Source organism: Trachinotus anak, unplaced genomic scaffold (genome assembly GCF_046630095.1).
Source record: "Trachinotus anak isolate AG129_WGS33_773 ecotype Australia unplaced genomic scaffold, CSIRO_AGI_Tana_v1 ptg000004l, whole genome shotgun sequence".
Taxonomy (NCBI): domain Eukaryota; kingdom Metazoa; phylum Chordata; class Actinopteri; order Carangiformes; family Carangidae; genus Trachinotus; species Trachinotus anak.
The window spans coordinates 916,554-944,107 of record NW_027273855.1 but is presented as its reverse complement, the minus strand read 5'-3'; the positions used below and the strand labels follow the sequence as shown (position 1 = coordinate 944,107).

The window sequence follows — 27,554 nt, the reverse complement described above, 5'->3', positions numbered from 1 at the left end:
TAAGCTTTCTCACACTGTCTACTTAACAGCGTCTACATTTCAAAGATGATTTATTGGAGGAAATGTTTCAGAACTAATGCCTTCTCTGACTGTGTGTGAGACCTTATGCCTTTCAGTTATTAACTTATTCAAAGTGTGACATTTCTTTTGCATCTTGAATCACAGTGAACTCCCCTAATTCATGGTTCATTTCAATGAATATCAAACAGAAAGAAATTTACATTTGAGTAAAAAACACAAAACAAACAAACAAAAAAAAAAACAGTTTTTAAGAATTGCTTGAAAAAACATTTTTCTGGCATGAATCTGACAATCACATTTTTTACATTTAAGATATATTATATCTCAGGCTGCAACAGGAAAATTATGTTCCTAATAAAGTGCTTGTGTGTGTTTTTTTTCCTGCAGAGGACTTTTTATGATGACTATCATTAAGTAAACGACTTTGAATCATTAACACAACCGGATGACTTGTTATGCTGCCAGTTCCCTGGCACACGAGCAAGTGGCAGCATGTGTGAGTGTTGTGCTTCCTGTGTAGTGTGCTATTGCTGTGCAGTGACACCACCCAACAGCCATCACATTAGAAAATAATCACAGCTTAAAAACTGAGCAGTTGAAATAGTAATTAACACAAATCTGTAATCACAGCTGCAGCAAATCTAGATGAAAGTGACAGCAGGTTCCAGCACAACAAAATTACATTTACTCTCTGAGACACTGACACCACACTTTATGTTATTCCTTTGAATGTGTCAGGGAGGGAATGTCATTAACCTATGCCAAAAAAACAAACACACTGCATAATCCCAGTGTCTCTGTACGTCTGGAGCACACTTCCTGACCTTTTCAGAACTGCAGCTTGTTCCTTTTTTCTCCCAAATAAATTCCTACTTTTACTCTTGTGCCTCTGGTTCTGAATTATGATGACCTTTTCAAGTATGTTGCCCACATGCCGACTGCTCTGGACCATCTGGCGGACCATATAGAAAGGAAAACCTTATCTGACTTGGAAATGAGCTGTGAGATAATTTGCTGTTTGACTATCAAATGTCTGCTGGTGAAGTAAAACCTCAGGTCTCTGTAGAATGATTCTTTTTGCTGAGTATTGTGTGCTTCCAATGTTAATTTTGACAGCTTTTTATTTTAGGAGTTTGATTGTTAGTTTTAGTCAGTGGTGTCGGGGTAAGCAAGATAAGCAGCGTTTGCCCAGTTAAAGCTGAAATAGACATTAATTAGAGCGATACTGCATTTGAAGTGATATCTCTCCTTACATCTGATCTCAGAACAGCTTTCTGTCTCATTAAGGATCTATTGCCTGTTTGCATTCATCATGTTTACTGCATGGATACATCCATGGTTTACTGCCCCCTGTGAAAGCGGCATCATTTGGAAGTTTGCGCATGCGCTTTAAGGATAACCCTGGGCTCTTTGAACTGCACCTGTCAAACGTCATTGACTCAGCTTCTACCGTTATGAGAGCTGTAATGATGGAGCCTTATTCTACGCATGCGCAGATGCGTGTGGAAACTGAACTTGCGCAGTAAGCGTTAAGCGGCAGCCATAGAAAGTAAATGAGCAAATTACATAGATTTATCATTTCTGCGCAAGATCTGCAATAAGTTTCAAGATTTTAAGGCAGAATATTGTTACAGGAGTAGAGCAGCTTCATTCTGGGATAGATCAGTACATAGGTTGTGTGCGTAGCGAGAGAGAGAGAGAGAGAGAGAGAGAGAGAGGAGATGCTGGCGACCGGAGCAGAGAGTTAGCTCACTGGTTAGCAGTGTAGCTGTGAACTTGGCAGGTTAACGTTTGTTCACTTTAGGCTGTTTGTCAGTAAATAAAAGCTGCGACTCCTCAAGACCGAAGTTCCCGCGTCTCTGAGCTTCAGCTACAGGACGATTAACAACACTGAGGCGGGAAAATACAGGATTCTACAGTGTCACTGGAGTGTGTCAATGTCGGTTAATGGTAAATATGTTGAAAATAATCATAGAAGTGGTTTTCAACTTTTTTCGTCTAAGCTGCACATTTGAAATGTTGACTGTCAGTTCAGAAGAATAATCCTAAAACTCGTTCAGACAAGAAGGAGAAAGGTGAAGATGTCCAGACAGAGCAGCAGGATGCAGGAGAGACTTTCAGCACAGGACAGACAGACAGCACAGAATCATGAGACAGGACAGGACCTCAGTTTAAGAGAGCTTTGCCACTGCTGCTGTCATGAAAAGGTTTGTGTCAGTCTGGTCTGTACTTCCTGGTGACAGTGTGGTTCACATCTGAACTGCGTGGTGTTGGTGAGTTTGGGGGTGTGGTTAATTGGCTGCTCCATCCTGCTTGCCTGCTCCACAGGTTTTAGTCCATCAAAAGGTTATTGGAAAAGCCTATTGTTCCTTCCGGACTGTAATACAATAGACTTATTATCATTTTTGTGTATTCTGCGTTATTGTTGCGCTGTGCTCTAAAGTGCACGGAGCGTTCAAGAGCTGGAATCACTGACCTGTCCACATAAACATGAAAGAAACCAAATTGAAGGTAACATTAAAGGAGTTTTTTTGTAAGTTTTCTATTGCTACAAATACCAAGTATTGACAGCTGTTTACTTAGCGGTCTTAGCCTCTGTGACGTCACCCATAGGAACTGAAGATGGCCATGCTCCACCATGGCCATAGATAACTTCAGTCCTTAATAAAATGTATTACTATATTATGTTATATAAAATTCAGCCCATACAATTGTCATGAAGGAGGAAATTAGCTCTAGAGACCAAAACATGTGTAAACATGTTTATTTCTGCTGTGAAGTTGGATGTTTTAACATGTGAGTCTATGGGGACTGACTCACATGTATTTCATAGACATGATTAATTTCTGTGTGTTTCTGCCTGATAATTCCTGAAACCAGTTCCTGTGACATTCTCTCCGTTAATCCCAGTTGAAAGTGATTCTTACCAAAGTCTGAATGTTGATTACATCATTCTGACAAAATCATGCCCTTACCTTAGGGCATTGATTTTGTTCGTGTGTAAAATGCCCAAACATGCCCAGAGTCAGTATTTTGGAAAGGTTGAGCTCGGCACTCCTCTTATTATGAAGGTCCAAGTCTGTGCAGTTCTCACATTTTCATCCTGTTCATTGACTCATTAACCTGAGAGTTTGAGACACAGAGACAGATCACAGAAGAACTTTGGAAAAGCATTTGTGCTTGATAAACAAGTAGAAATATACAATTTAATCTGATCTAATACTTTGACACAACTGATCTGAGAACTGGCGTGCGCTCCGCTTTTGTCTGACAAAGAATTTTCGAGGTGGTGGTGTTCATCACTGGTGAGACACAGCTGATTGCTTCTGTGGAGACACTTGAACACAGACTATTAAAATCCAGCCTGAATACACACGAGCCACAAGTTTTTCTAGGTCTTGTTTAGACACGACTCTTAATTCTCCCTTTTTAAAGTTGCAGTGGTCTGATTTTGTAACTGTGTTAATGAGGCTGTTACAACAGCAATTTAGGTCTGACTCTGTTTTATCTGTGTTAACTGGAGGGAAACTGGAAGAACTACTCTTCAGTATGGATGACTATGGCTCTGTGTGGATGTGTGTAGGCACAGTGATAATTTGAGCTAAATGCTGATGCTCAGCAGATGATGAACCTGAAGCTGAGGGGATTGTCATTAGTGTGCAGGTATTAGCTCATGACTGAAGTTATTACAGTGAAGTTAAAAGTTGAGTAGAAAGATTTCACAAAAGTGATCTGGACTGTTTTTTTTCACCCTGATAGCACAAAACTTTACTGGTGTGTAGTTGAGATCAAAATGAAGGATGAAGGTCACTGACTACTCATGTAATAATGTAGTATTAATGTAGTAATGACTAATGAGTACTCAAGTTGTAATGTAGTAATAATGTAGTAATGACATCTGAATGCTTATGTAATGATATACTAATAATGTAGTAATGACTAATGAGTACCTATGATGTAATGTAGTATTAGTGTAGTTATGACTAATGAGTACTCATGTAATAATGTAGTATTAGTGTAGTAATCACTGATGAGTACTCATGATGTAATGTAGTATTAGTGTAGTAATTACTAATGAGTACTCATGTTATAATGTAGTATTAGTGTAGTAATTACTGATGAGTACTCATGTTATAATGTAGTACTAATGTAGTAATAATCTAATAATGACTTGATTACTGGTGGGTCAGAGTGTCATGTTCATACTGTGGGGCTGTGATGCTCTCATCTCTTAAAGCCAGAGGTCAGTGGTGTTTCTGTTATATTACAGTTCTCAGTGAAGAACAGCAGATGTTCACTGTCAGGTGCTTTCACCAGCTACAGGACTGTGCAGCTGCTGTTTCAGAGAACTTCCCCTGTGCTCTCCTCCCAGCACTGGCCCACTGACGGTCTGAACTGTCCAGGCTTCTCCCACACGCAGCATCATTTAAAGCAGCATCAGTCCTGCCAGGCCACTCAGTGATGCGGAGAAAATGTTGAAAGTGTGTGTTCTCCGCTGTTTCTCTTTATCTATCACACTTTTTCATTCTCTCTCGCCTCAGGTGAAGTGAAGAACCTTAAAACGTGTTGCTTGGCTTCGTGACAGAGAACAGTAGTGTTGGCTCTCATTCTGAAAAACTTTTCCACATCCTGTTTGATCTTCGCTAGATCAGCTTCACATGGACTCTGTCTGTGTTGTGTGTGCTTGTGTGATTTCTTGACTTTGTTGTGATGATCACACATAAACTGCTCTCTGTGACATGCTGCTGGCCAACTGCATCACCCAAACTTGGCAGCTATGAACACGAGTGGGGTTTGATGGGAAAATCCGGAGCTCTAACCCTTTGTGGGGGCTTGTTTTTCAGCAGGGTGTTGGTTTTCAGCCTCTTTCAGCTCAGTCACGGGGGATTTAACAGCACTGAAACCCAGCACCCTACCTGGGAAAGACCTGAGAATGAAAACAATTCAACCCTCTGGGAAAGTGTGCTGCTGCTGTTGCTGCTGGTGTTGGTGCTGTCAGTGGGTGTACATTTACTCATCAGACCGAAATGTTGACTCAAATAAAAGCTTCCTTTTGGTCTAAGATATAAAACTGAAACTATTTCTTGCATGAAGAATTTCACAGCCCACTTCACTGTAAAAATAAATTAGGCTTGACGGTGGTGCTAGAGGTAAAAGCTGGGGGGTCACCGCAAGGGTCAACCAGTCCTCCAACCTGAACAACCATAGGTCGTTTTTTTCAACCCTCTGATACGACCCACAGGAGAGTCTCTATCCCCGACGGCGGCAGTTGTGGCAGACCTTGGTTGTCATGGTTACAATAATAACAATGAACGGTCATGGATAATATAAACAACATAAACTGCTCCTGTCACATGGGAATCGAACACGGCTCGCCTGGGTCATATTCATCCATCCACCCCAACCTCCTCCTGACGTGGACTTTGTCGCTCTATAAACTGGCTTGTTTTTAATTTTTTGTTTTTACAGGTTTTTACAGTCTCATTTTAGGAGATGTTTTATTATGATTTATCATTTTTGGACCCTTCATAGAAAATGTTACGAGTCAATGTGGTGCACTGGTTTATTCCAGTATTGGATTTTTATATGATTTTCACAAAGCACCTTAATTTGAGCACTAAAATCTATGTTTAAACTTTAGATAATGCGGAAAATTTAATATGTTATTTCATCAGATATATATATTTAACCAGGCAAACCTCAATTACCACAGTGTCTAATGAATTACAATATTAAGTCACAGTTAGTTACACTGGAAATTTCCTGGATGAGAGAGAACAGCCTGTTTTATTGTTTCATTAGATGATGGAGAAGCTGTAGGAATTAAGCATCATTTCTTCCTTTCAGCAGCATGCACTTAACTGTCACGTACATTATCTTGGTTGCCACTGATTGCACACTTTCATGAAAGTATGTGCACTCAATGGATCCTATTGTGGAATGCTTGTGTTGTGTGGAGGGAGCAGTCAGGTGGGGAGCGTGGAATAAAGAGCCTTTGTGTCAGTTTGCTTTGGACTGTTGGTAACATCTGGCTACCGGCAGAGACACTACATGTGCACATGTGTAAATGCCACAAGCAGAATGATCAATGTACACCAGCCTCTTTAGCCTGTACACACACACACACATATCCAGCAGCAGCTCTGACAACATCAATCAGCTCTTAATGGTGTGATAATAACAGTGTATATCCACTGTATGTGTGTCTGTACACGTCTCCCTCTCTCTCTCACTCTCTCACTCACAGGCAGCTTAGGAGAGCAGCCAGTTCTGCAGAGGACAGTGTGTGTGTGTGTGTGTGTGTGTGTGTGTGTGTGTGTGTGTGTGTGTGTGTGTGTGTGAGAGAGAGAGAGATGAGGTAGTCACAACAACACACAGCAGTCCAAATCACATGCTGAAACACACTCTGCAGAGAGCTGGACAGGCTGACTCACTCTGACAACACTGTTAACACATTATTCAAGCTGTCATTGTGGCCGTGCAGTTTTCAGTCATGAGAGTCGTCCTGCGCTAACGGCGGCCGTGGCGACTGGACTGATGCTGACTGTGATGTGTTTTGTCCGCGGGGTGTGCAGTACATGCGTGGTTGTGTTTCACTCACAGGGCTTGATGTGAACGCTCTCTCCCTGTAGCCAGGGTTGGTGTTGTGAAACGGAGGCTAAGTGCATGACCGTGCTTGAGCTTGTATGTAACTCGCTGTACTTTGCAACAAAAAGGGTGTTAACCTACAGTTTAATGTTACCGCTCTCAGGAAGTCTTTTGTTCCACTTTACAGTTTTTTTACTTTCATGATAGCCTGGCTCAACATGTGGTGCTGGTGCACGTATCTGTACACAGCACTTATAGTAGTACGGAGTTTTAGTGGAACTAACATCTACTGCTAAATAATGATGGAACATTTTGATGTGGAGGAAAAACTCACTCAAGTTTAAATTCCCTAGTAAGTTCAACATAATGTCATTTAGGGCGACTGGATACTTCAGGTACCAACACACCCAATACCAAATTTTATTTTTAGTATTATTAATACCAGCATCAATTAAACATATACATTTTCTTCCCTTTTATCAAAGAGACAAGAAACTGGATGATGCTATTTTCCCCTCAGCTCTACACAGCAGTTTACCCACAGTGTCAGTTATACATTAACAATCGGGGGGCAAATTTTTGTCTGGGGTAAAAAGGAACCAAAGACAGAGCAGGCGCGTGCTTCAGTGAACTGAAGTGTTAAAAGTCCTTACAGTATCTTACTTGTTTAACTAAAGCTATCAAATAAATGTAGTGGAGTAGAAAGTAAGTTTCCCTCTGAAATGTAAGAGTGGAAGTATAGAGTAGCATTACATGGAAATACTCAAGTTACAAGTACCTCAAAATTATTTTAAATGACTGAAGTACAGTTCTCAGAGTAAATGTACATATCACTTTGCACCACTGCTAATGCATTTATTTGGCTTTCAGCACACGTGTTTTAATATTGTTCAATTACCCAACCAGGTAAAACTCCTGAAAAGAAACTTGTGAAAGGAAAAAGGGTAAAGATATCAAAACAGTAGAAGACTAATGAAACCACCAAACTCACACAAGACCATGAAGAGAAATAAATCCTAGATTGATGTTAAACAAATCTCTACAACAACTAATCTTCATGACTGAGCAGCAGTGTTCCCTGAAATGGGGGGTCCATGTCTCAATCTGGGGGTCAGATCACCAATCCCCTCATAATTTTAGCCCTGATTTTGATGTCTTTCAGCCACTTATTTTGGTTTCTGTTGGTTCAGTCACCTTCATGACCATTGTGATAAAGCCACTGTACGTTACCTGCTCAGAAGCAAACAGCTGGTGAACACAGGAGCATTTAGCAGCTAAAAGGCCAGATGTTTCCAACCATTCGAGGCAGACGGCTGCCCACCCTGCGCCCGGTCTTGTTGGAGGTTCCTTCCTGTTGAAAGGGAGTTTTTCATAAAGAGAATATCTCATTTTAGACTGAAAATATGCAAGAATATGTGCTATGAAAATATTGTGTAAAACCATTGGAAGTCCTGATCTTCTCAGAGATACGTCATAGTTACAGCAAGTGAAAGGTGGGTTGGGTTCCCATGCAAACCCATAAACACACAATAGATTGTTCTACTGAATGTAACTCATGCAGTAACACATTGCCTCATAGTATTTTATTTCACAGTTGTTTCACCAGGCTGTGTGGTTAGGACTGAGGCTCTTGTTGCAGAGATAACAAGCTTGAGTGTCTTATAAAATAAAATGATTCATTGTGTGACTGTAACTGATTATGAAACCTTTGAAGTAATTAAGTAAGTCAACTTTATTTATAGAGTACCTTTTTAAACCAGGGTAACGAGGTGCTGTTCAGTGTAAACATTTAAGAAAAGTACAAAGTAAAAAAAAGGAGATAACAATATAAAAACAATAAAAAAGAAAATAAATGTGACACAGAGGACAATCACTGATTACAGGATGAATACATATGAAAAAGGTGAGTTTTTAACAGCTTCTTAAAACTGTCGACTGAGTCAGCTTTTTTTTTTTTTTTTATAACTAAGGGAGGACGGTTCCAGAGGGTGGGGGCCACAACTGCAAAGTCACAGTCACCTTTGGACTTAAAGGTTCCATATATTACACGTTTCCAGTGTTTTATCTGAAGTGTTGATCTCCATCAGAGGACATACTCGTGGTTTTAAGAACCAGAACCATCTCAGTGAAGTTTTACATCTCCTCTCTCAGGCTCAGAGCCTCTCTCCTGATTGGCTGACTGTTTTCTGAGTGATTGAAGAAAAATACAGCAGATTTCAGGTAAACACTCAGAGAAACCAAATCCTGCAAGGTTGGATGGTGGGTCCAGGTGGGCGGGGCTTGGTTCGTGTCTGAGGGCGGTGACTGCTTTGTTGTGACATCACAAAGTTGCAGAAGTCCTGACAGCTGGTTTTAAGGCTCAGTGTCTGAATACAGGCTGTGTGCATTTCTCTGTGGACTGAGGCTTCGATACTTTCACAGTATTAATATAGAACCTAGACCTGCTTTATAATCACAAACACATGGACATCTACCTTTAGACTGGATGGACCTTTAAGTCTAGGACAGCCAGAAGGCACTTTTCAGTGATCTCACTGTGGTCAGTGGACAATATAAAGTGGGCCCAGCCCATGTAGCACTTAACAGGTAATTCAAAGAATTTCAAGATCAATTCTGCACTCTATGGGTAACCAGTGTAGATTCAGCAACACAGGTGTGGTGTATGACCCACCCTGTGTATTTGTTAACAGTCTAGTGGTCATGCTTTGGACCAACTGGAGCTGAGACACTGGCGAGTGACTCGGGATTTGTGACGAGTGAGTTACAACAATCAAGACAGGAGGAGAGAAAAACATGGATAATTTTTTCCAGATGTTGAAATGATGGTTTAGTTTTGATTTTATCAGCAAACTGTATTGGACCACTTCGTTTATGTGCCTCTTAAAGTTCATGTGTTGGGCAAAGAAGTTTTTTCGAGGCTTGCGTAACGTTTGCCGCTGAAGGAACAACACATTCATTTTCTCAGAAATTCTCTCCTGTTTTGCTGTGGTTAAGTTGACATCCAGTCCTTGATAGCTGTTAGTCTGTCCTGCAATTCAACTCAATGAGGTCATTTGAATTGAAGAGAAAAGAACGTTGAGGGATAAACAGGTACATGTGGGCCGACACTGTCATGACAACAGCAGCAGCAGCACTGATCAATCAGATGATCAGAAGAACTCAGAAACAGAATCAACAGAGCAGCCTCCTGATGGATGGTAATCTGTTCAGACACGCTCGTACCGGCTGAACTTTGGATGTTGTCAGCCATTGTGTTCATGCTCTTAACAGTACTAAGACGAATGACAACACTGTGTTGACACGCAACAGTAAAATATCCACGAAAGACGCCCTGATCTCAATCCTGGACAAACAGACTAGTGTGGCTTGTGGAGAACGAGTCAGCACGTGCTCACGTCAGGACAAGTCAAAGATAAGTGGACAGACTAGATGCTTATCTCACATTTAAACTATGAGGCTTTTATAGACACAATCTTGTACCTGTTATCTTTTTGTTTTTCTATTGCTAAAGCACTTCCAGCATCCAGAAAATGAGTCACTTCCAGCAACATGTTCATTCATTCATCCACTCACTGTGCTTTGGTTGGTTCACTCCTACTCATAGTGTGATCAGAGGTCAGATCACACATTCACGTGCACTCTGCTGCCGCTCTGAGCAGCGTGCTTTGCATCCACAGTGTGATACTGTCTCGTTCTTTCTTTGGTCTAAACAAAGACGACTCCTCTTACAAATGAAAGCTGAATTCATCACCAGTTAAACACATCGTCGCTCATTTCAACAGTGTTGGATTTATGTGTGGGGTTTATACTGATGCCTCCCACACACTAGAAGACTTTGAAAAGACTAAAATCTGACATCCTCTCACATCTAAAGACAGAGTCTATAGGTCAGAGTTTTTAAGTTTCGCTCTATAACATTTTAAAAAGACTGGGGATCTGCAGGGTCACTATCTGCAAGATGAGATTCCTTTGAGATTATTTCCCATCATGCAGCTGGTGAAATTTACAGGAAGAAAAACTGTTTTCTTTGTTGCTGAAATCCTATATCATTATTATTATTGTTATATAAAGTTATTAACCGAACACTGTAATTGTTAATTGATAAAATGACTGTGTTTGGACCATGAATTCATTATTTCCTGTTTTATTTTGAAATTATTTTCCTTGCCCCCCTCATGTAATTAATACACCACTCACACTCTTGCTCCTCCCTGGAGTCGCCTCCATCTTCACCATCAGCTCAGTTTGCTGCTTCCTGTTTGTTGTTCACGTGATTGAACATCACCATCTGCATCAGCCAAGACAAAAAACTTCTTATTGGAACATCAAGATGAAAAAAGATTGATTTAAGACAGCTCGGACGATCACCTTACACCAAATGATGGAGATGACGGGATCGCGCCTCAACTCCAGCAAAACTTTATTTTGACATTGGAAATTTGTCGGTGACATCGAAATCGCTTGAAAAGTTGTGTGGTGTGAGGTTGACATTACTGGGTCTATATAAAGTTAGAAAATTTTAGATCGATGTTGCTGCTTAGCTAACAATCAATCAATTTAAACCTGCTACTGTTGGGATATACAGGCACGACTGTTGATGGCTGTTTCTATAAATCTGTGCATTTCACCACAGATGTTTTGGTTTTTACTGCATCATATTTATCTCATAATCCCGAAAACTGAATGAATGGATGAAATTCTTCTGTCAGTGTTGGAATTACCAATTCACATTCCAACTGTAGCCACACACACACACACCTTCTCCTGTGTCCAGGTGGAGTGTGTATGTGTGTGTGATGGTAACAGGAACGTGCCTGGACCTGCAGCTCAGGCAATCTGACCGCCAACCTTTCAAAAACAGTTCTCAACACGTCCTCCGGCCAGCCCACCACGTCTAGCCATCCATGACTGACTCCCCCACCACACACACACACACACACACACACACACACACACACACACACACACACACACACACAGTGTTCAGTCCTTAGCAGAGAGGTGGATCACATACACAACATTAAAGCTTCCAACTTAAAAAGCTGATTTAAAGGAGTCTTTCAAGCTGAGCTGAGCTGTACTGAAGCTTATCCGATCCCCACGCGGGCGGGTTTCTGTGACGGGTGTGTGGCGGAAGGCGGCAAGGTAGGTAAACAAAGGAAGTTTAGGTAGGAGAGGTGAAGTGAGCCTGAGGTGTGGTCGAACATGCCGGCAACTGTCATTCTGCATCGCATACACACTGAAGTTGTGTCTTAAACCGGAGCAGATTAATGTGAAATTCTTTTTTTTATTTTTTTTTAATTATTTGTTTTCATTCCTTAATTTGAATCCAATAGTTTTTTGCTTCTCTCTGCAGTTTATCCTCTGTCTTATTCTCTGCTCTCTCCAGGTTTCATTTTTATCTGAATCTGAATCATTTTATATGTTTGACTTGTGCTGTGACATACAAATACAGCAGCACTTTTTTGGGGCATTTTCATGCCTTTATTTGACAGGGGAAAGAAGACAAATGAAACATGGGGGCAGAGAGTGGAGGGTTGACATGCAGCGACAGAGGACTTGTTGCTCAGGGTCATCAGGTTAAACTAGGTCAAATGACATTTTTAGTGAGCCCAGGGGGCCTGGGAATGACCTACAGTGACCCCTGACAGCCAACAGAGGTGGTCATCACGCACACTGAGAGAGACACAATAAACCAGGATGCAATTTCATGTGCAAACTGATAAATGGGTCTGATATTGGCTTTTTGTAGATGGTTTCTTCAGTTTCATTGATTACATATACAGTAAAGTATGTTGTATGAAGCCCTTGTGTCTGCAGAACGAGCTGTGTGAAGTCTGATAGAGGTTTTGAGTTTTCAAACTTCAGACCCAACCGACACCAACATCTGAGGGTGTGGAGTAAAATGTGATCTCAGCAGCGCCCCCCCCCCATCTCTGCTGTAGGCTAGAGGAGACATTAGATTCATACATCTCTGAGCAAACTGGATTATGGCGTTGTATTACAGGTAATGTGCTGTAGGTGCCAGGTTTTGACTAAGAAGAAGAACATGTTGAATAAAAAAGGTGAAACCTCTGCTTCTGCTCCATTGATTTGGATCCTTTGAGTGAAACGATTAATCAGACTAAACCGTTAAGACTAAAATGTTGTTTGTTTATTCTTGTTTGGTCTCAATCAGCTCTCATCTTCACCAGCTAGTTGCTAACGCTGTGGTGCTAGGTAGGCAGTGTACAGTGAGCTGAAAACAGCTGCGTGCTACATGGTCATGTTTCCATGGTGTGTGTTTCAGATTGTGTCCCTGGTGGTTACAGCATTAATATCTACTCTGTGTTCTGGGTAGAGGCTGACAGTCTTTCAGGAATCCTGTGGGTCTACGACATTTTGCCGCCAATACTTCTGTACTTTTACTTAAGTAGCAGTTTTCATTCAGGACTTTAACTTGTAATGGAGTATTTTCGAGTTGCTGTATTTTTACTTTTACTTAAAGTGACAGTTGTGGTTATTTGACGTGGGTTTGTGTGAGGAGCTTCTCTACAGCCGGTGTGTTCCCTGCAGTAGATTCAGATCAGCTCCAGCAGCAGGAGCTGAGGGATGAGCTGCTGAGGACGGGGTCAGCCACAAAAACGTGTTTTAGCTTCTTTAAAACATGTCTACAGAAAAAAACTAATATCCGTTAAAATGTTTATTTATTTAAATTAAAACTACAGTTTGTGAAGCGTTGCACTGCTGTATTACTACACACAAACACAACTACGACACTCACTCTCTTACTCTGCAGATCAGCTGTTTGAGTCAGGCAGAGCTGAGTGTCCGTGCACTTGTGTGTAGGAATGCAATGGTTCAACGGTTGAAAACATGTAGTTTTAAAGGGAAAGTGCTGTTTGACGGCAGATAAAGTGGTGAAAATATTCAATATAAACCGAACACTTCAACTGATATTGGTTTTTGCTGTGAGCATTTTTTAAAGTGGCTAAAACACATTTTTCTGCTGACCCCGTCCTCAGCTGCTCATCACTCAGCTCCTGCTGCTCCTCTAAAGTGGCAGCGCTGAGATGAATCTACTGCAGGTAACACACTGATTACAGATAAGTACCTCACACAACCCCCCGTCAAATAACCTGAACTCTGAGTAAAGGCTCTGTATACTTCCTGCAGCACTGAAGGTTTGCCAGTCAGATTCATATCCCTCAGAATCTTCTCCTTTCTGGTTCTCTGATTTCATCCTTGCACACCAGAAAACTTTGAGCTAATAATAACTGAAGTGTCTCTCCAGCTGATCCAAACCAGCACTTGCCACCAGTCAGTTGGTGTTACTGTTCAGGCAGAACAGTGTGTTTATTATTGTGATTAAAAAGCGGTTTTTGTTGGTAGTAGTTACTATAATCATGATTAAGAAAATTACTGTAATTGTGATTCATAAAATAATGTTAGTGGCATTCCTGCAGTGCTCCTCTGACATTCTGTGCTCCAGGCAGCCGCCTATGTCGCCTGAACCACGAACCGGCCCTGGGTGGCATTGTTAAAACACACACACACAAACACACTTTATTGTCTTAAGGTAAAGGTCAGTTGCTACGTCCAGTTTTTTTTTTTAAAGGTCTTGTTATGAACTTTATGCTTTTATTTTCAGTTTTCAAGAGCCAACAGCAACAAATGTCCCAGACCAGAACTGAAACAGATGTGTAGAGTCCTGTCCTCTCATGATCAGACCACCAGAGCCTCCACATTTCTCTCACTGGCATCTACAGTCCATTTCTGTGTCGTGGTGATCAGTCCATATTTAAAAATCCACGTTTCATGGCACAAGCTACACGTGGAATATGACACACCCACTCACTCAGCGGTGGAGGTGTAGTGGACACCTGCACTGTGTCTGTCATCCTGTCCTTTGTTTGTGTTGGTGATGATTTCTACAGTCGAAACAGTCCGACGGCAGCCGTCACAGCAGAGAGCTCAGCTGCACTTCCTCTAACGACCACTAGATGCTGCCTCCATGCAGACTCACTGTCCTGACGTCTGTTCATGAAGCCCCAGCTTCTGTTTTGTGCTCATTCTTCTCCATAAAAGACAAATCACTGAGCTCCAAAAACACTTTAAATTCAAATACACACATAAATTGACATGTTGGCTCCTGATGGATCGAACACACATAAGAGTTTTTGTAACTTTTTGACTGAGTAAACTTCCACATTTGTAGTATTTGTTGCCATTTGTTGTTTGTCCTCATAAACAATGTGAACTCTCATGTTTCTCTCATATGTCTCACCCTCTCTCCCCCCACCTCTGTCTCTCTCCCCCCCGTAGGTGACTGTACCAGCTCGGCCTGTGATTATGGTTCAGACCAGGAGGACCAGAGGTTTTTTGGGTGACGGCCTCTGACAGACGTCAGTCCTCATAATCTGCTCTTCACAGAGGGAAGACCAGACCTTCGACCTCCTCAGCTTCCCGACACAAGTCAAACGTGTCATTTGAGGATCTTATTCAGCATCTTTTCTGGAAGGTGTCAGGGAGTTTCCTGAGTGTTGGACTGGACTGAAGCTGGACAGTTTGACAGCGTTGGATCGCAGTCATTCATTGAATTCTGGTCCGGCCCAGTCCCATGATGTCTGCGGCTTTCCCTGACCACTGAACTTCAGTTTGAGGAACCTCTCAGGCTGCATTTGCTCCTACACCCCTGGTTTTACGACCTGTGACTTTACGGAATATTTTTGACAATGAGGTCTGTTGTTTCTTGAGCTCCACCTGTGGTCATTTTTTTTATTGCTGGACATTACCACAGTTTCTTCAGGCACTGAGACACTGACTGTTTGAGGTGTGAGGTTGGCAACTACATCCTGAAAATCTGACAACAGTTTGAAACCCCAGGACTTTACACTTGTCCATCATCCATCAGCAGTCATGGAGTCTGTGGCAGCCAGAATGGCCATGGTCACTGACTCCCCCAACCCGTCTCTGAGGTCGAGGACTACTGTGACGACCGACGGCGACTCTTTTGTGAGCACTGCCAGCCTTCCCTGCAGCCACTTCCTGTCTGCCAACTTCATCGGTGTCGGTAAGTGTTTTCCTCTGAGCTTGTTTCACTGATGAAGAGTGAATCTGTGTGAAGTGTGAATGTGTTGGGCTCATGCTGTGCTGAGTTCTCTGTGCTCTCTACTGCCTTGTGGACAGGAAGGGCGAAGCTGCAATTTCTTCTTGATCTGACTGCAAATCTGCACCAAATGATTTCCTAAAGGTTAACAATCATTTTAAGGAGTGACAGAATTTCTAAGTGTCCCCTGTGACACCTGGGTTTGATGGCTAGTTTGGCTGTGCTGTGTGTGTGTTCATGTTTGAGTGTGCACAACATGACAACAGCAGTGGAGAAGCAACAAGTGGCTGCAGAGAACATTGTTTGCCCAGACAGTTAAAATGCTGAAATGAGCTGAACGTAGACGAGACTGAGATTGATATTGATCCCACTGACACTGACGAGTCAATCTTCAAAACGAGACTTAGTATCTGTAGTATGATGATTTGGGATCGAGCTGCCTGCTCCTAAGGGAGGTCATGAACTGGAGGCTGCAAGGTGATTGAATCTCAGCCACTTCACGCATCCACCCGTCCAGTACATTCACACACAGAACACATAATCTTTACCTCTAGAGCAGTGATCTCACTTGTAATTGTAAATATCAAAATTCCCATTTTCATGCCTGGAAGATTCTAAAGTTGAGCTAATGTTAGCCAGTTTTAACTTTAGCTTTAAGTTACAGTTTAACTAACTAATGTTAGGTCGAAGCAGACCCCCCCACCCTGAGCCCGATTCTGTTGGAGGTTTCTTCCTGTTAAAGGGAGTTTTTCCTCCCCCCTGTTGCCAAGCGCTTGCTCTTTGTAGGAACTGTTGGGTTTTTCTCTGTAACAAAGTAAGGTCTTGCCCTGACCCTGTAAAGAGCCTTGAGATAATGTAGATTATGATTTGGCGCTATACAAATAAAATTGAATTGAATTGAATTAATGTTAGCTAGTATCTAACTTCAGCCTTAAGCTAACTAATATCTGTGCCCCTACATTTCCAGTGTTGGCTGTCATTTCATTATCAATATTATTGATAAAATGTCATATATTACGTAATGCTAATGAAACGATAGGGTTAGGGTTAGGATTAGCTGTTGTAGAGATACATTTTAACATCAATCTAGTTTATTATTTCATTTTAATAATCTGTGTGGCAGTGGTGTAGAGAACATACAGCGCAGCAGGCTACCAGTTATGATGAGTTATGTCCACAGAGTCACAGATTCATAGACGCCTGTGCTTGACTCTGGAGGTGAGGTGTTATATTTGTGGTGAATTGCATCAATCTGGAGGTCAGGGGAGCAGGGTCACGGTGATGCTTTTCATATGTGTGCGTATTCAAATGTAATGTATTGGGGAAAACACCCTACACCATTAACTTCCTTTTGACTAGAGGGAATAATCTAAAGAATCCCGAAGAATAAGTCGTGACTTCCTTTGAATAAGGAGAGGAAATTTGCATTTTCTCACATGAACATGAACTCTGGTCCTAACAAAGCTGTCCTCAGTTCACTGAGCATCATGTTTCAGAGCGGCCGAGGCCACCAGGCCCCCCAACGCCGTCAGGTACAGTTTTCTGGTCGTAAGGGTGCTCTCCCACTCTGAATGCAGCTGATTGTAAACTGTGGTGTCTGAAGTGTGTCCACTGCATATTTCTCTCTGTCCTCTGTGGTCATGTGGGGAAGAAGCTCTCAGACAGGGTTTGACTGCAGCTCAAGCATTTTACCATTCAGGAAGTGATTATCAGTGAGAACCTGCTGCTGTCAGGTGTCTCCTGTCTGTTGCAGCAGTGCAGAGGTGGAGTGGTTTTATATCTATATATATATATATATATATATCTCACACAGTCTCCTCCAGACAGTTAATGTTGAGATGTGTCTGCTACTTGAACTCTGTGAAGCAGTCGTGTAGCCTCTAATCTGAGGTGCTGTTGATTGGTGATTTCTGAGGCTGGTAATGGAATGAACTTAAACTAAAATCTCCCTCTCATCCCTGCGTGGGGGTGCTGTGTGTCATCCTGGAGCTCAGGGCCTCTACTGGGGGCCTGAGAGTTTGAGGGTTTTTCAGTATCTTAGCTGTTCCTGGGATTGCGCTCCTCTGGACGGAGTCCTCAGATTCCCTCTCTCTCCTTGGGCCTGCTCTTATAGTTGTCATAATCAGCCCTGAGGGACTCTTTGTGTTTGGACTTTTGAAGTATGTTTGGACACTTTATATTTGATTGATATTTCCTGTTGTATTTTGTCAATTCCTGTCTTTTTTCTTGTGTTTGTTTCCCCCCTTATTAATTGTCTGCCCTGCTGTAATGTGGTTCACCTGTGTTTCAATCACTTGTGTAAAAGATAAAAAAAAGATAAGAAATACTGTCTTTATGCCTATAGGGAAATTCTCTTTTTCTTTTTTTCTTTTTCTTTTTCTTACAGAACAGTTTAATAAACACAGTTGTCAAATGAAAGGTATGTTTCTGAGAGGCTGCGACCTGCTTGACCAGGGGCAGCGATGATGATGTGAATGCTCTTCAGGAAACAATTATGACAGTTAACTGGAATGAGAAATAATCGCATATAAAAAAGGGAACAAGGTAACTAAAAAAAAACCCCACAAAAAACCAAAAACCTGAACAGCAGAAATACAAATTTATGCAAGAGCAAATACAGTTTAAATATAAACAAGCACATCTTCTTTCACTTGTATTTAATATTTAATGTGTATTTAGTCTCTGTGCTCCCATTTGTTCAGTGACTGCTGGAGTTTTGACTTCTGTACATTTTGTTTTGGCTCACCTCCCCAGATTCAGTTAGTTTTTTGTGTTGGCATTATTCAATAAACCAGTTTTCTGCACAAACTCTGCTCAACTGTCTGCAATTTGGACCAGTGAACCTAAATCCTGACAATAGCAGCATTCCATCAGTTCATTATTCTCTGGTGTGTCTTGTTCCAGTAGCCCACTTATCATTGGCATGTCCTGGTCCCACAACATCTGACATGGACCAGGGCGATGTCTGAGCCATTATGGCTTTATTTATGGCTATATTTCTCTCACCCATATTCCAAGGTCGGCTTGTGTAGGGGTCTAAGTCTGGGGACACTAACCGGGATTTGAACCCTCATCTGCTGTTCCAGAGGCAGTGAGAGTAGAACAGTTACACATAACAAGTTGTAAACATTCTCTAAAATATGTTCTGCATCAGTGGAAGTGTCTTCGTCCCTTTACCCAACATATTTTATACAATTTCACTGCAACAAACACACAACAAATATTGCTTTTTGAGATTTAAATTATATTTGCTGGTTGCAGAAACCATCCTGATTATATGTGGACATGTTTCATTGACATTTCAACATCAAACATGTTTCTTTTTCTGATGTAGTTTTGTCAGTGATGGTGGTGATGATGTTGTGTCTGTTTGATGGTGTGTTCAGAATAATCAGAGCTCGATGATGACAGGCTCAGAGGCAGTAAAAACACTCATTAAAACCTCAGGTAGAAAACAAAATAACCTGCAAGAGGGAATCTGAACTGTAAGGCCTGAATATGACAGGCTGCACGTGAGATTCACTCTTATCATTTATAAAGGAAAAGGCAAAATGTCTGTATTCCCAGAGCAAAATTCTGCATCGCAGCTTAATCAAGCTAATGTATATTTTTATGCTGCGGAGCTGAATGCTGCAGAAATAATGAAACTATTGCAAAGGTCAGGGGGGATAGAAGCAGCGCCTGTGTTTCTGAACAGAAAGCTGCTGCAGTGGCTTTATGTGTCTGAAAAGAACAGAAATGTCATTGAGCAGCAGGGAGGCTGCAGATTATATAAACCTTGAATTTTTGGGCTCAAGACACACTTGACAATATCACCAACATATGACACAACATATGACGCACACTCTGACAAAATAAAACTTCCAGCCACAAAAAAAGACACACTGCTGTGTTTCTGTCCGAGCTTCTATGGTCTACATCGAGCCGTATTGTTCTTAGATTCAAGTAGTGCATTTCTGCTGCTGGTCCGGAGTCTGTGATAACAAAGATATACGTGAGTCATTTTTTGTTTTCTCCATCTCAGGTGGTTTGATATGATTCAGAACACATTTACAGCAGTTAAAGAGATCAAGAGTGAGCAGTGCTGAAAAATGAACCATTAAAAATCAGGAAATCAGATTTCCGGCTGACAGATAATATAAGAAAAGAAAAAAGAGAAAATAACAATAAAAAAGAAGGGAAACAGAAAACAAGTTTATTGATTATGACTTCTGAAGCTTTGTCTTCACAACATTTATTTTCACATTTTGGCAATTAAAGAATTATGAACTAAATTAAATACATAAAAAAGCAAACACATAAAAAGCTGAATGGAAATAAATAAATATAAAAACACAGAAATAAATACAGAAAAATCATTTAATAAATTGATGTGAGGTTGTGGGGTGTAATGAGCTCTGCGGCCTCTAAGGGTCACTAGCAGGGCATCAGACTTCACTCTGCGTCCCGGAGCTTAATGGATCCACTGTGAGTTGAAACAAAGAAGCTCATTCAGTGTCCAACTTTATATCATCATCATATTAAAGCTCAGGGGGAAAACTGAAAACTAGTAGCAGGAGCTGAATAAAGATGCAGATATACAGCATCACACACTGAGGGAAAACAGGAGCTGGTGTCTCACTGCATGACACACACTGGTGTTGATGAACATGCTGTAACATGATTGTATATGTTGTGATATTTTGAGAGAGACACCTCCTGGTTTGGACTGGATGCAGTGTGGCTGCGGAAAGTCCACGTTCTGCTGTATTCTGTTGGCTGGTCATGTGCTCTGCTGCAGCCTGTGTTTATTCCTCCAGGCATGTACTCCTCTGATTCGCTGTGTGGAGGAATTTGAGGATTACACTTTGTGCTGGGAGGAGAATCAGGGTGTTACTGCAGGGGGAGATTTGATGGTCTCAGTGAACACATAAATCACCTGTAGTGTGGTGGTTTGTGGTTCTGATGGGGATGTTGTGTTGTAGCCTTAATTGTTATTGGGGTCAAACTGAGTCAGGTGCTTTAAGTCGATTGCCAGTCAATGAGCGGTCAGTTATTTTTTTCCCTGCAGTCTTAAACACAATTGGCTCAAATAGGAATTGATGGGGGCTGATGCAGATCAGTAAAGCAGAGAGTGGATCCAGAGGTGTGGACTGAGGATTACATGTTGGCTACAGTCTCTCACACTAGCTGCTATGAGCCTCTGCAGCAGGCAGGTGTCAGGAGCAGTGCTGCATCAGTAATCTAAACTGTTTGATTATGGTCTTGAATTTCTTAATTTGTGCGCACAAGATCATAATTTGTGTTCTTGAATGACTTCATCTGTGCACACAAATTTATTGAAATCATTTTTGAATTACTTCATTTGTGCTCACAAATTAGCTTGAACTAATAATAATTCTTGAGTTAATTTGTGAACATCACTTAGAATTTTCTCCACATATTTAAATCTTGCTTTGATATCAAATCACAACTGAGTCATTTCTGCTTTCACATTAGTTTAATCACACTCTCAAATTACAAGTTAATTACTTAAAGGTCTCATATAGTCTAAAGGTAGATGTCCATGTGTTTGTGATTATAAAGCAGGTCTAGGTTCTATATTAATACTGTGAAAGTATCAAAGCCTCAGTCCACAGAGAAATGCACACAGCCTGTATTCAGAAACTGAGCCTTAAAACCAGCCGTCAGGACTTCTGGAACTTTGTGATGTCACAACAAAGCAGTCACCGCCCTGCCCACCTGGACCCACCATCCAACCTTGCAGGATTTGGTTTCTCTGAGTGTTAAACCTGAAATCTGCTGTATTTTTATTGGATCACTGTTGTCACTAGAGCTCCAGAGAGAAGCCTGAGAGAGGAGATGTAAAACTACACTGAGGTGGTTTTTGGTTCTTTAAACCATAAATATTTCTTCTGATGGAGATCAACACTTAAAAAAATACACAGGAGAACAGTAAAATATGGGACTTAGTAATTTAATTACTTTAATTTTACTTTTAAATACTTAATACTTAATTACTTAATTAACAGCAAGCTCATTACTTAACTAGTCTTCACTAGTAATTTTTGATTAAAGAGGAGCATATAGAGTATATGATGCAAACTCAACAGTGATATTTGTCTCATAAGCAGAGACCAAGTGTTTTAATCCTCAAGAGGCAACGTAATATTTTCTGTTCTGACAGCATTGTCTCAGTTACCCAGAATGCAATGCAACCACAAATGATGGTTCGAGGATAAACTACCGGCTAAATTTAAGAGGAAATGCTCGCCTTTGACTAACAGCAGTAAATCCCCCCCCCCCCTGAGAAAAGAAGATCAAGCACACTGCTCTTACTCAGCGTCACAATTATAATGCTAATGTTTCGTTCCGTCAAAAGTAAAAATAAAAGCAAGAGCAGTGTGAGGGATTTTGTTTTCTCAAGAGTGAAGTGACACTTTCCAACACACCTGCATCTGACGCGTGAATATTTCCCTTGAAAAAAAAAAAAAAAAAAAAAAAAAAATCAACCCATCACTGGAAAAAGAGACACGACAGTTCCTCTACTTAATGTACCTCCCTGAGGGTTGACTGTAGTGTGGCGTGTCCCTGCTCAGCTGGTGAAGAGTCAATCAGCTTCCTATGATTCATCAGATTCTCTGCTCTTTGCCTTTGACCTTAAAGTCTTCACACACTGAGCCCGAACTGAAAATCTTGTGCCAACATGTGAAAGAAAATGTGTGTGTATAATTTTGCACAGACATGTGGAGTTATCTTCCTCTTCCTCTGGATCCTCATCCTCTGGCTCACACTCGTCATGGTCAAGGAGCTCCTTGAATAGCGAGGCCGTGTGGTAGGGTTGTGAACGATAAACCGATGCGACCGGATATTCGGTTCAACAAGTCATTACAAGTCATGGCGGCATTACACACGCGCCAGGTCTCTAAAATAAGGCGAGAGCTGCGGCTGCCCGCGAAACGCCGTAGCTGCCTAGCTGGTATTAGCATGAGTGATAAACAAGGGACGACACGGAAAATGGAGGAGGTGGAGAACGAAAGCGTCAGCCTGACCGAAGGTGATAATGCACCGAGAAAGATTTCCAACGCATCGGGGAAACAGAAATCCAAGGTGTGGACCGTTTTTGGGTTTTATAAGAAGGAAGGGAAGCTCGAACAAAGTTTGTTGTTCCTATTCTGTGCTACTTTTACCTCTGGAGTTCCCATCCAACGATTCAGCCAGACTTTTTTTTGGTCCATGTCTAAAAATAAATACATTGACATGTGATTTTGTTGTTCTGTTTTTTTTTGCCAGTGCCAGTCTTTTACATATTTAAAAAGAAACTATTGTACTGTCACTTTCATAGACTTGGCTTCTTTATTATATAAAATATCTACAACAAATATTAACCATAGAATCAAATCGTATCGTTCTTACACTGTATGGAATCGATTCGTATGGAATCGGTCTGTAATAAAAGGATATCGTTTTTGAATCGAATCGTAACCTGTGTATCTAGATGCATATCGAATCGTTTATCACAGAGAGATGTGCAACCCTACCATGTGTGGATGCAGCATTTAGTGGCTGTACACACAGAAAGGAGAAGAGACTGTGATAACACTCGGCTCCTGATAACACATTAGCAGCTTGATGAAAAGAACCAGCTCACAGGATTCACAACTGGAGGAATACAGTTACAGTGTGTGTCACACTCGTCTGATGAAACGGAAACACACTGAACAGTATGCACACACTGCGTTATTCTCCAGGTCTTTACACGTGTGGCTCCAGTGATTGTGTGTTGTTCTCTGAGTGCTCTCCTCATCTGTAGAGATGGTGTAAGAGTTAGCTTGTCTTGACATGTTGAACTGCTGTTGCTCAACTCAGCTAACAAGTTAGTGCTAGCTAACAGCACAAACATGGACACGTCAGGACACATCAAACTCCTGACGTCAAACCGGAGAATATCCGGACATGTGTGTTAATGCATGTGTGGGAATGATGGCTGGAGCGCAGGCTGCAGGTGTTTGGTGTGGGCTGGAAAACAGTTGCTGTGTTTGCCTGATTCCCAAACCCTCTCATTTAGCCTCATCTGCAGCCTGATGCTGCCTTCGGACGCAATTAGAAACCATCTGCTGAGTCCCAGGGTGGATGGAGGTCTGTCAATCAAACTGCTGTGTGTGTGTGTGTGTGTGGGAGGGTATAGTGTCAGTGTTGTAGTGAGTAATGGCAGGAGGGGATGATGATACTGATGCTGCATATTCAGAAAAATGAAAATCAGTGTGTTTATTAACCTGTTATCCTAACCTTAATGAAGTAGCAGTTGTGATCCAAACAATGCATCAACCAGCACCAGTCTCCCATACGCACGCATGGCATTGTGGGTTTGTTATGTGACAGTCACTACATGGTGCTGCTCTGGAGATTTTCCAGCCTTCTAAAACCCTTTTTACAGCAAAGTTAGTGCATGTAAGTGGGTTTTTATGGCGATTGACTTCTTTTACACTGCCAGATGAGTTAGCCTTATTGTTCACAGCGATGTCAACACACATGGCAGACACACATATGCAGGAGAAAAAGAGCGAGCTGTTAGCCTCTAAGTCTCCATGTGCGATACTGCAGTCGGTGATTGTGTGTTTTTAAAACTTATTTCAGGGCTGCAGCTCAGTGCAGTGTAGCTGCTGTGTTTCTGGTTTAACAGCACTGTGCTGGACAGGTGACAGGTTTGTCTACAGTTTCTGTGCTCTGACAAATGTTACAGCTCAGAAAATAATAATGATAATAATCATCATCATTATTATTATTATTATTATTATTATTATTATTATTATTATTATTATGAATGTTGAAGTATGTATGGTAGTGATTTAGAAATGAGGCAGGAGAAGGGTCCAGCTCTCTCACTGTTCACTCCCTGTTTTTGTTTGCGTCTCTTCCCTGTGTTCCTGGTACAGAAGTAATGCACTGTATTGATTTTTCTGGAGGCACTATGAGAAATTCACCCATTGCAGATGTACAATGATCTACAAACTGCCTCCATGTTGAAATGCAACACAGCACTAGAAGACTTTAATATTTGTGATTTATTCTGGTGAAGATGAGTTTTTGTGACAGAAGTTCAAGGTTTGAAGCTCAATGCAATATTTATCAAACTAATGGAGACAAGCAGAAACAGAGACTGTGTTCGTGTTGGTGATGATCATAAACTGGATCTGAGGAGACACCATGTCTTTTCTATTTATGTAATCACGTTACTAGATGAAGGCCTAATTTACACAGCTGTCTGTTTTCATGCTTATTCTGCCGCTAATTAACACAGTAAACATGATTTAATCATGAGGAGCTGGAATTCTTAATTACACTCTGTGTTTTCTTCTCTTACTTTAATTGAAAGTGGAGCCAAAGAAATATGATACATTTGAATGTTTCACAGTCTGATGCATCTCGTTCCTCTGAGCCACGGAGCTCCATTAAAACACATCAGTGAGCCACACTGCTGTTCCTTCATCACCGTGCACACACACACACACACACACACTGTAGTTTATTTTGACTCAATACCACACATATTGTCCTGCTGCCCCAGATACTCACTAGAATGCCAAATGTGGATTCATCCGCTGCTGAAAATAGTCCCCAACAAATTCTCTGTTTCTTCACCGGTACAAATCACATCTTGAGCTATGAGAGATGAGTTGATTGAGCAGAGGTGTGGACAGCTTTCACTTGACCTTGGCCAGTATTTGACAACATTGAATATCGGCGTTTCCCGCCAAAAAACGTCTGTCTTTTTTTCTTGCTGTTTAGTGCCAGCATCATTTATACCTGAAAGATAAAATACTATAATAATTTTATATCAATAACCCCACCCACCCACCACCGTGATGATATCGTATATTGCATTATTTGGGCTGGACTATATCAAGATAATAAATTTTGGATATCTCCCAAGCCTACCCTTCACCTCATAATCTGTTTATTGATACTCTCATGGGTCTTTATTGATATTGACCTTTTAATTCTTATTCTGACCTTTAAAGATCGAATCTTACTTTACTTCTGCAAGTGATCAGGGTCTGTTGGACCGTACTGTGAGACCAGTACGGTCCAACAGATAGTGGATGTCTGAGGCAGATACTAATATTTGGAAGTTAAAAAAAAAACTGATAATGATGTTGGCTGTATTTTCTCTGAAACACTGTGGATGAGGGAGCATGTCCTCACTATTATGGTATCACTTTCACTTAGTTTAAATCTTGATAGTGACGTTACCAAGAGCAATGCAGTGTCTCAGTTAACCTTTACAGCAGTGAGTGATCAGTGGCCTCTTGACACATGTTCTTTGGCTAAAGAAAACATTTAATCTTGTTCATTTAGTGTTAGTATTCTCCTAAAAATGCCCTAGAATTGAATACAGTCAAAGATGAAGCAGTATAAAGCTCAGTGCTCTTTACAGGAACTATAATACTGTTAAGGAAACTTTCTGGCCTAAGTTACTCTGTGTTTCCGTCACAGAGCATTTATGAAAACCCTGGGAGAAAACTCATTTATTTTATTTTCTTAGATTTCATTTCCAGCTGTGGATTGTATCTTCACAGGTATTTTTCCGAAGCCATACATCCTCCCCTCTGTAATGATGAAAAGCTTGGCCAGGGCTGTGTCAGGACCCAATGATTGCAGGACCCATATGCGGACACACATAAAAGCTGTGTTGCAATTTAGGATCCGCATTCTTCAGAGGACACAGTCTGCAAAGTTGTGGCCTCCAAAGACTGCGTAGACCACGAAGGCCGAACTGAAATGAGGTGGTCTGGTCTATGGGGGATTTCCTCTGTATATTTGCAGTCCACCTTATTCTCTTTTTGAAAAGTGATTCGTCCCTGGAGCACAAAGAATCATGATCATATATATATATATATATATATATATATATTTTTTTTTTTTTCCATGTATGTCTCATATTCAGATTCAGCCTAGACATTGAAACTATAGTATAATAACTATATATATATTAAACTATATATAAGGTGTCAGTTTTGTGTAATGTTGCTGGTATGATGTCATTATAACAACAGGTCTTCTCTCCGTCTGTTTTTGCATGTAACACGTAAAAAGTAAATGAGACACTGAATCAATAAATCACACAACGCTGCCAAAAGTCACATCTGACACCAGCAGTGTGTCCACTCTAACTTGTTAACCTGCACCGAAATGAAAACCATGATGTTCTGTTCAGTCAGGCAGGTGGGAAAAACTCCGGAAGATGAGCAACAGAAGCATGAGGTGCCACAGTAGTGAGGGGAACACAGAGCAGGTAATGGGACACAGGTGCAACACATTAGGGGCGAGCGGGTAATCACAGAGGTGGGAAACACACTGGAGCAGGAAGGAAAACTACAACAGACACATAGGATAAGAAATTTCAAAATAAAACAGGAAATAATAACACAGTGTCGTTGAAGGGACAGATGGTGACATCACTGAGTGACATACGCAGGGCTGAGGTCACATGGGGTCAGTGTGAGACAATCTGACCTGGGTGAAATACAGTGGGGCGATAAGCTGTGCCAAAAGCTTTTCACTGACAAAATAAAGATTGTTGCATCACTTCATTGTTATCTTCAGAAAACCAACCACCCTCCTCATTTAGCCTTAAATTACCTTAGAATATAGAGAGTGTATTATCCTCATGAAGATTCAGCTTCTGTATTTGAATTAGTAGATAAATTTTGTTGTGCAGTTTTTTTTTTCCACTCTGCAGGACACACAACCGGAGGGAGGCGGTGCAGCTCCCTCCATATTTAAACCCAGTTCCTCTGCTCTGTTCAGAACCACTCAGCATCATTTTCCTCAACAGACAGAACCTTAATGAAGTCATTGTCTTTGCATCAGATTT

The 27,554-nt window shown here is 41.2% G+C and overlaps 1 protein-coding gene across 1 annotated transcript in view; it reads left to right on the top strand.

Annotated features, from left to right (window-relative positions):
* The window catches only part of plch2a (phospholipase C, eta 2a), a 189,283-nt gene that overhangs the window by 4,870 nt on the left and 156,859 nt on the right, over positions 1–27,554 (top strand). The window contains exon 2 of the mRNA XM_071475080.1: positions 14,914–15,661. Coding sequence (XP_071331181.1) covers positions 15,508–15,661 — 154 coding nt within the window. The 5' untranslated portion in view covers positions 14,914–15,507. The remainder of the gene's footprint in view (positions 1–14,913; positions 15,662–27,554) is intronic.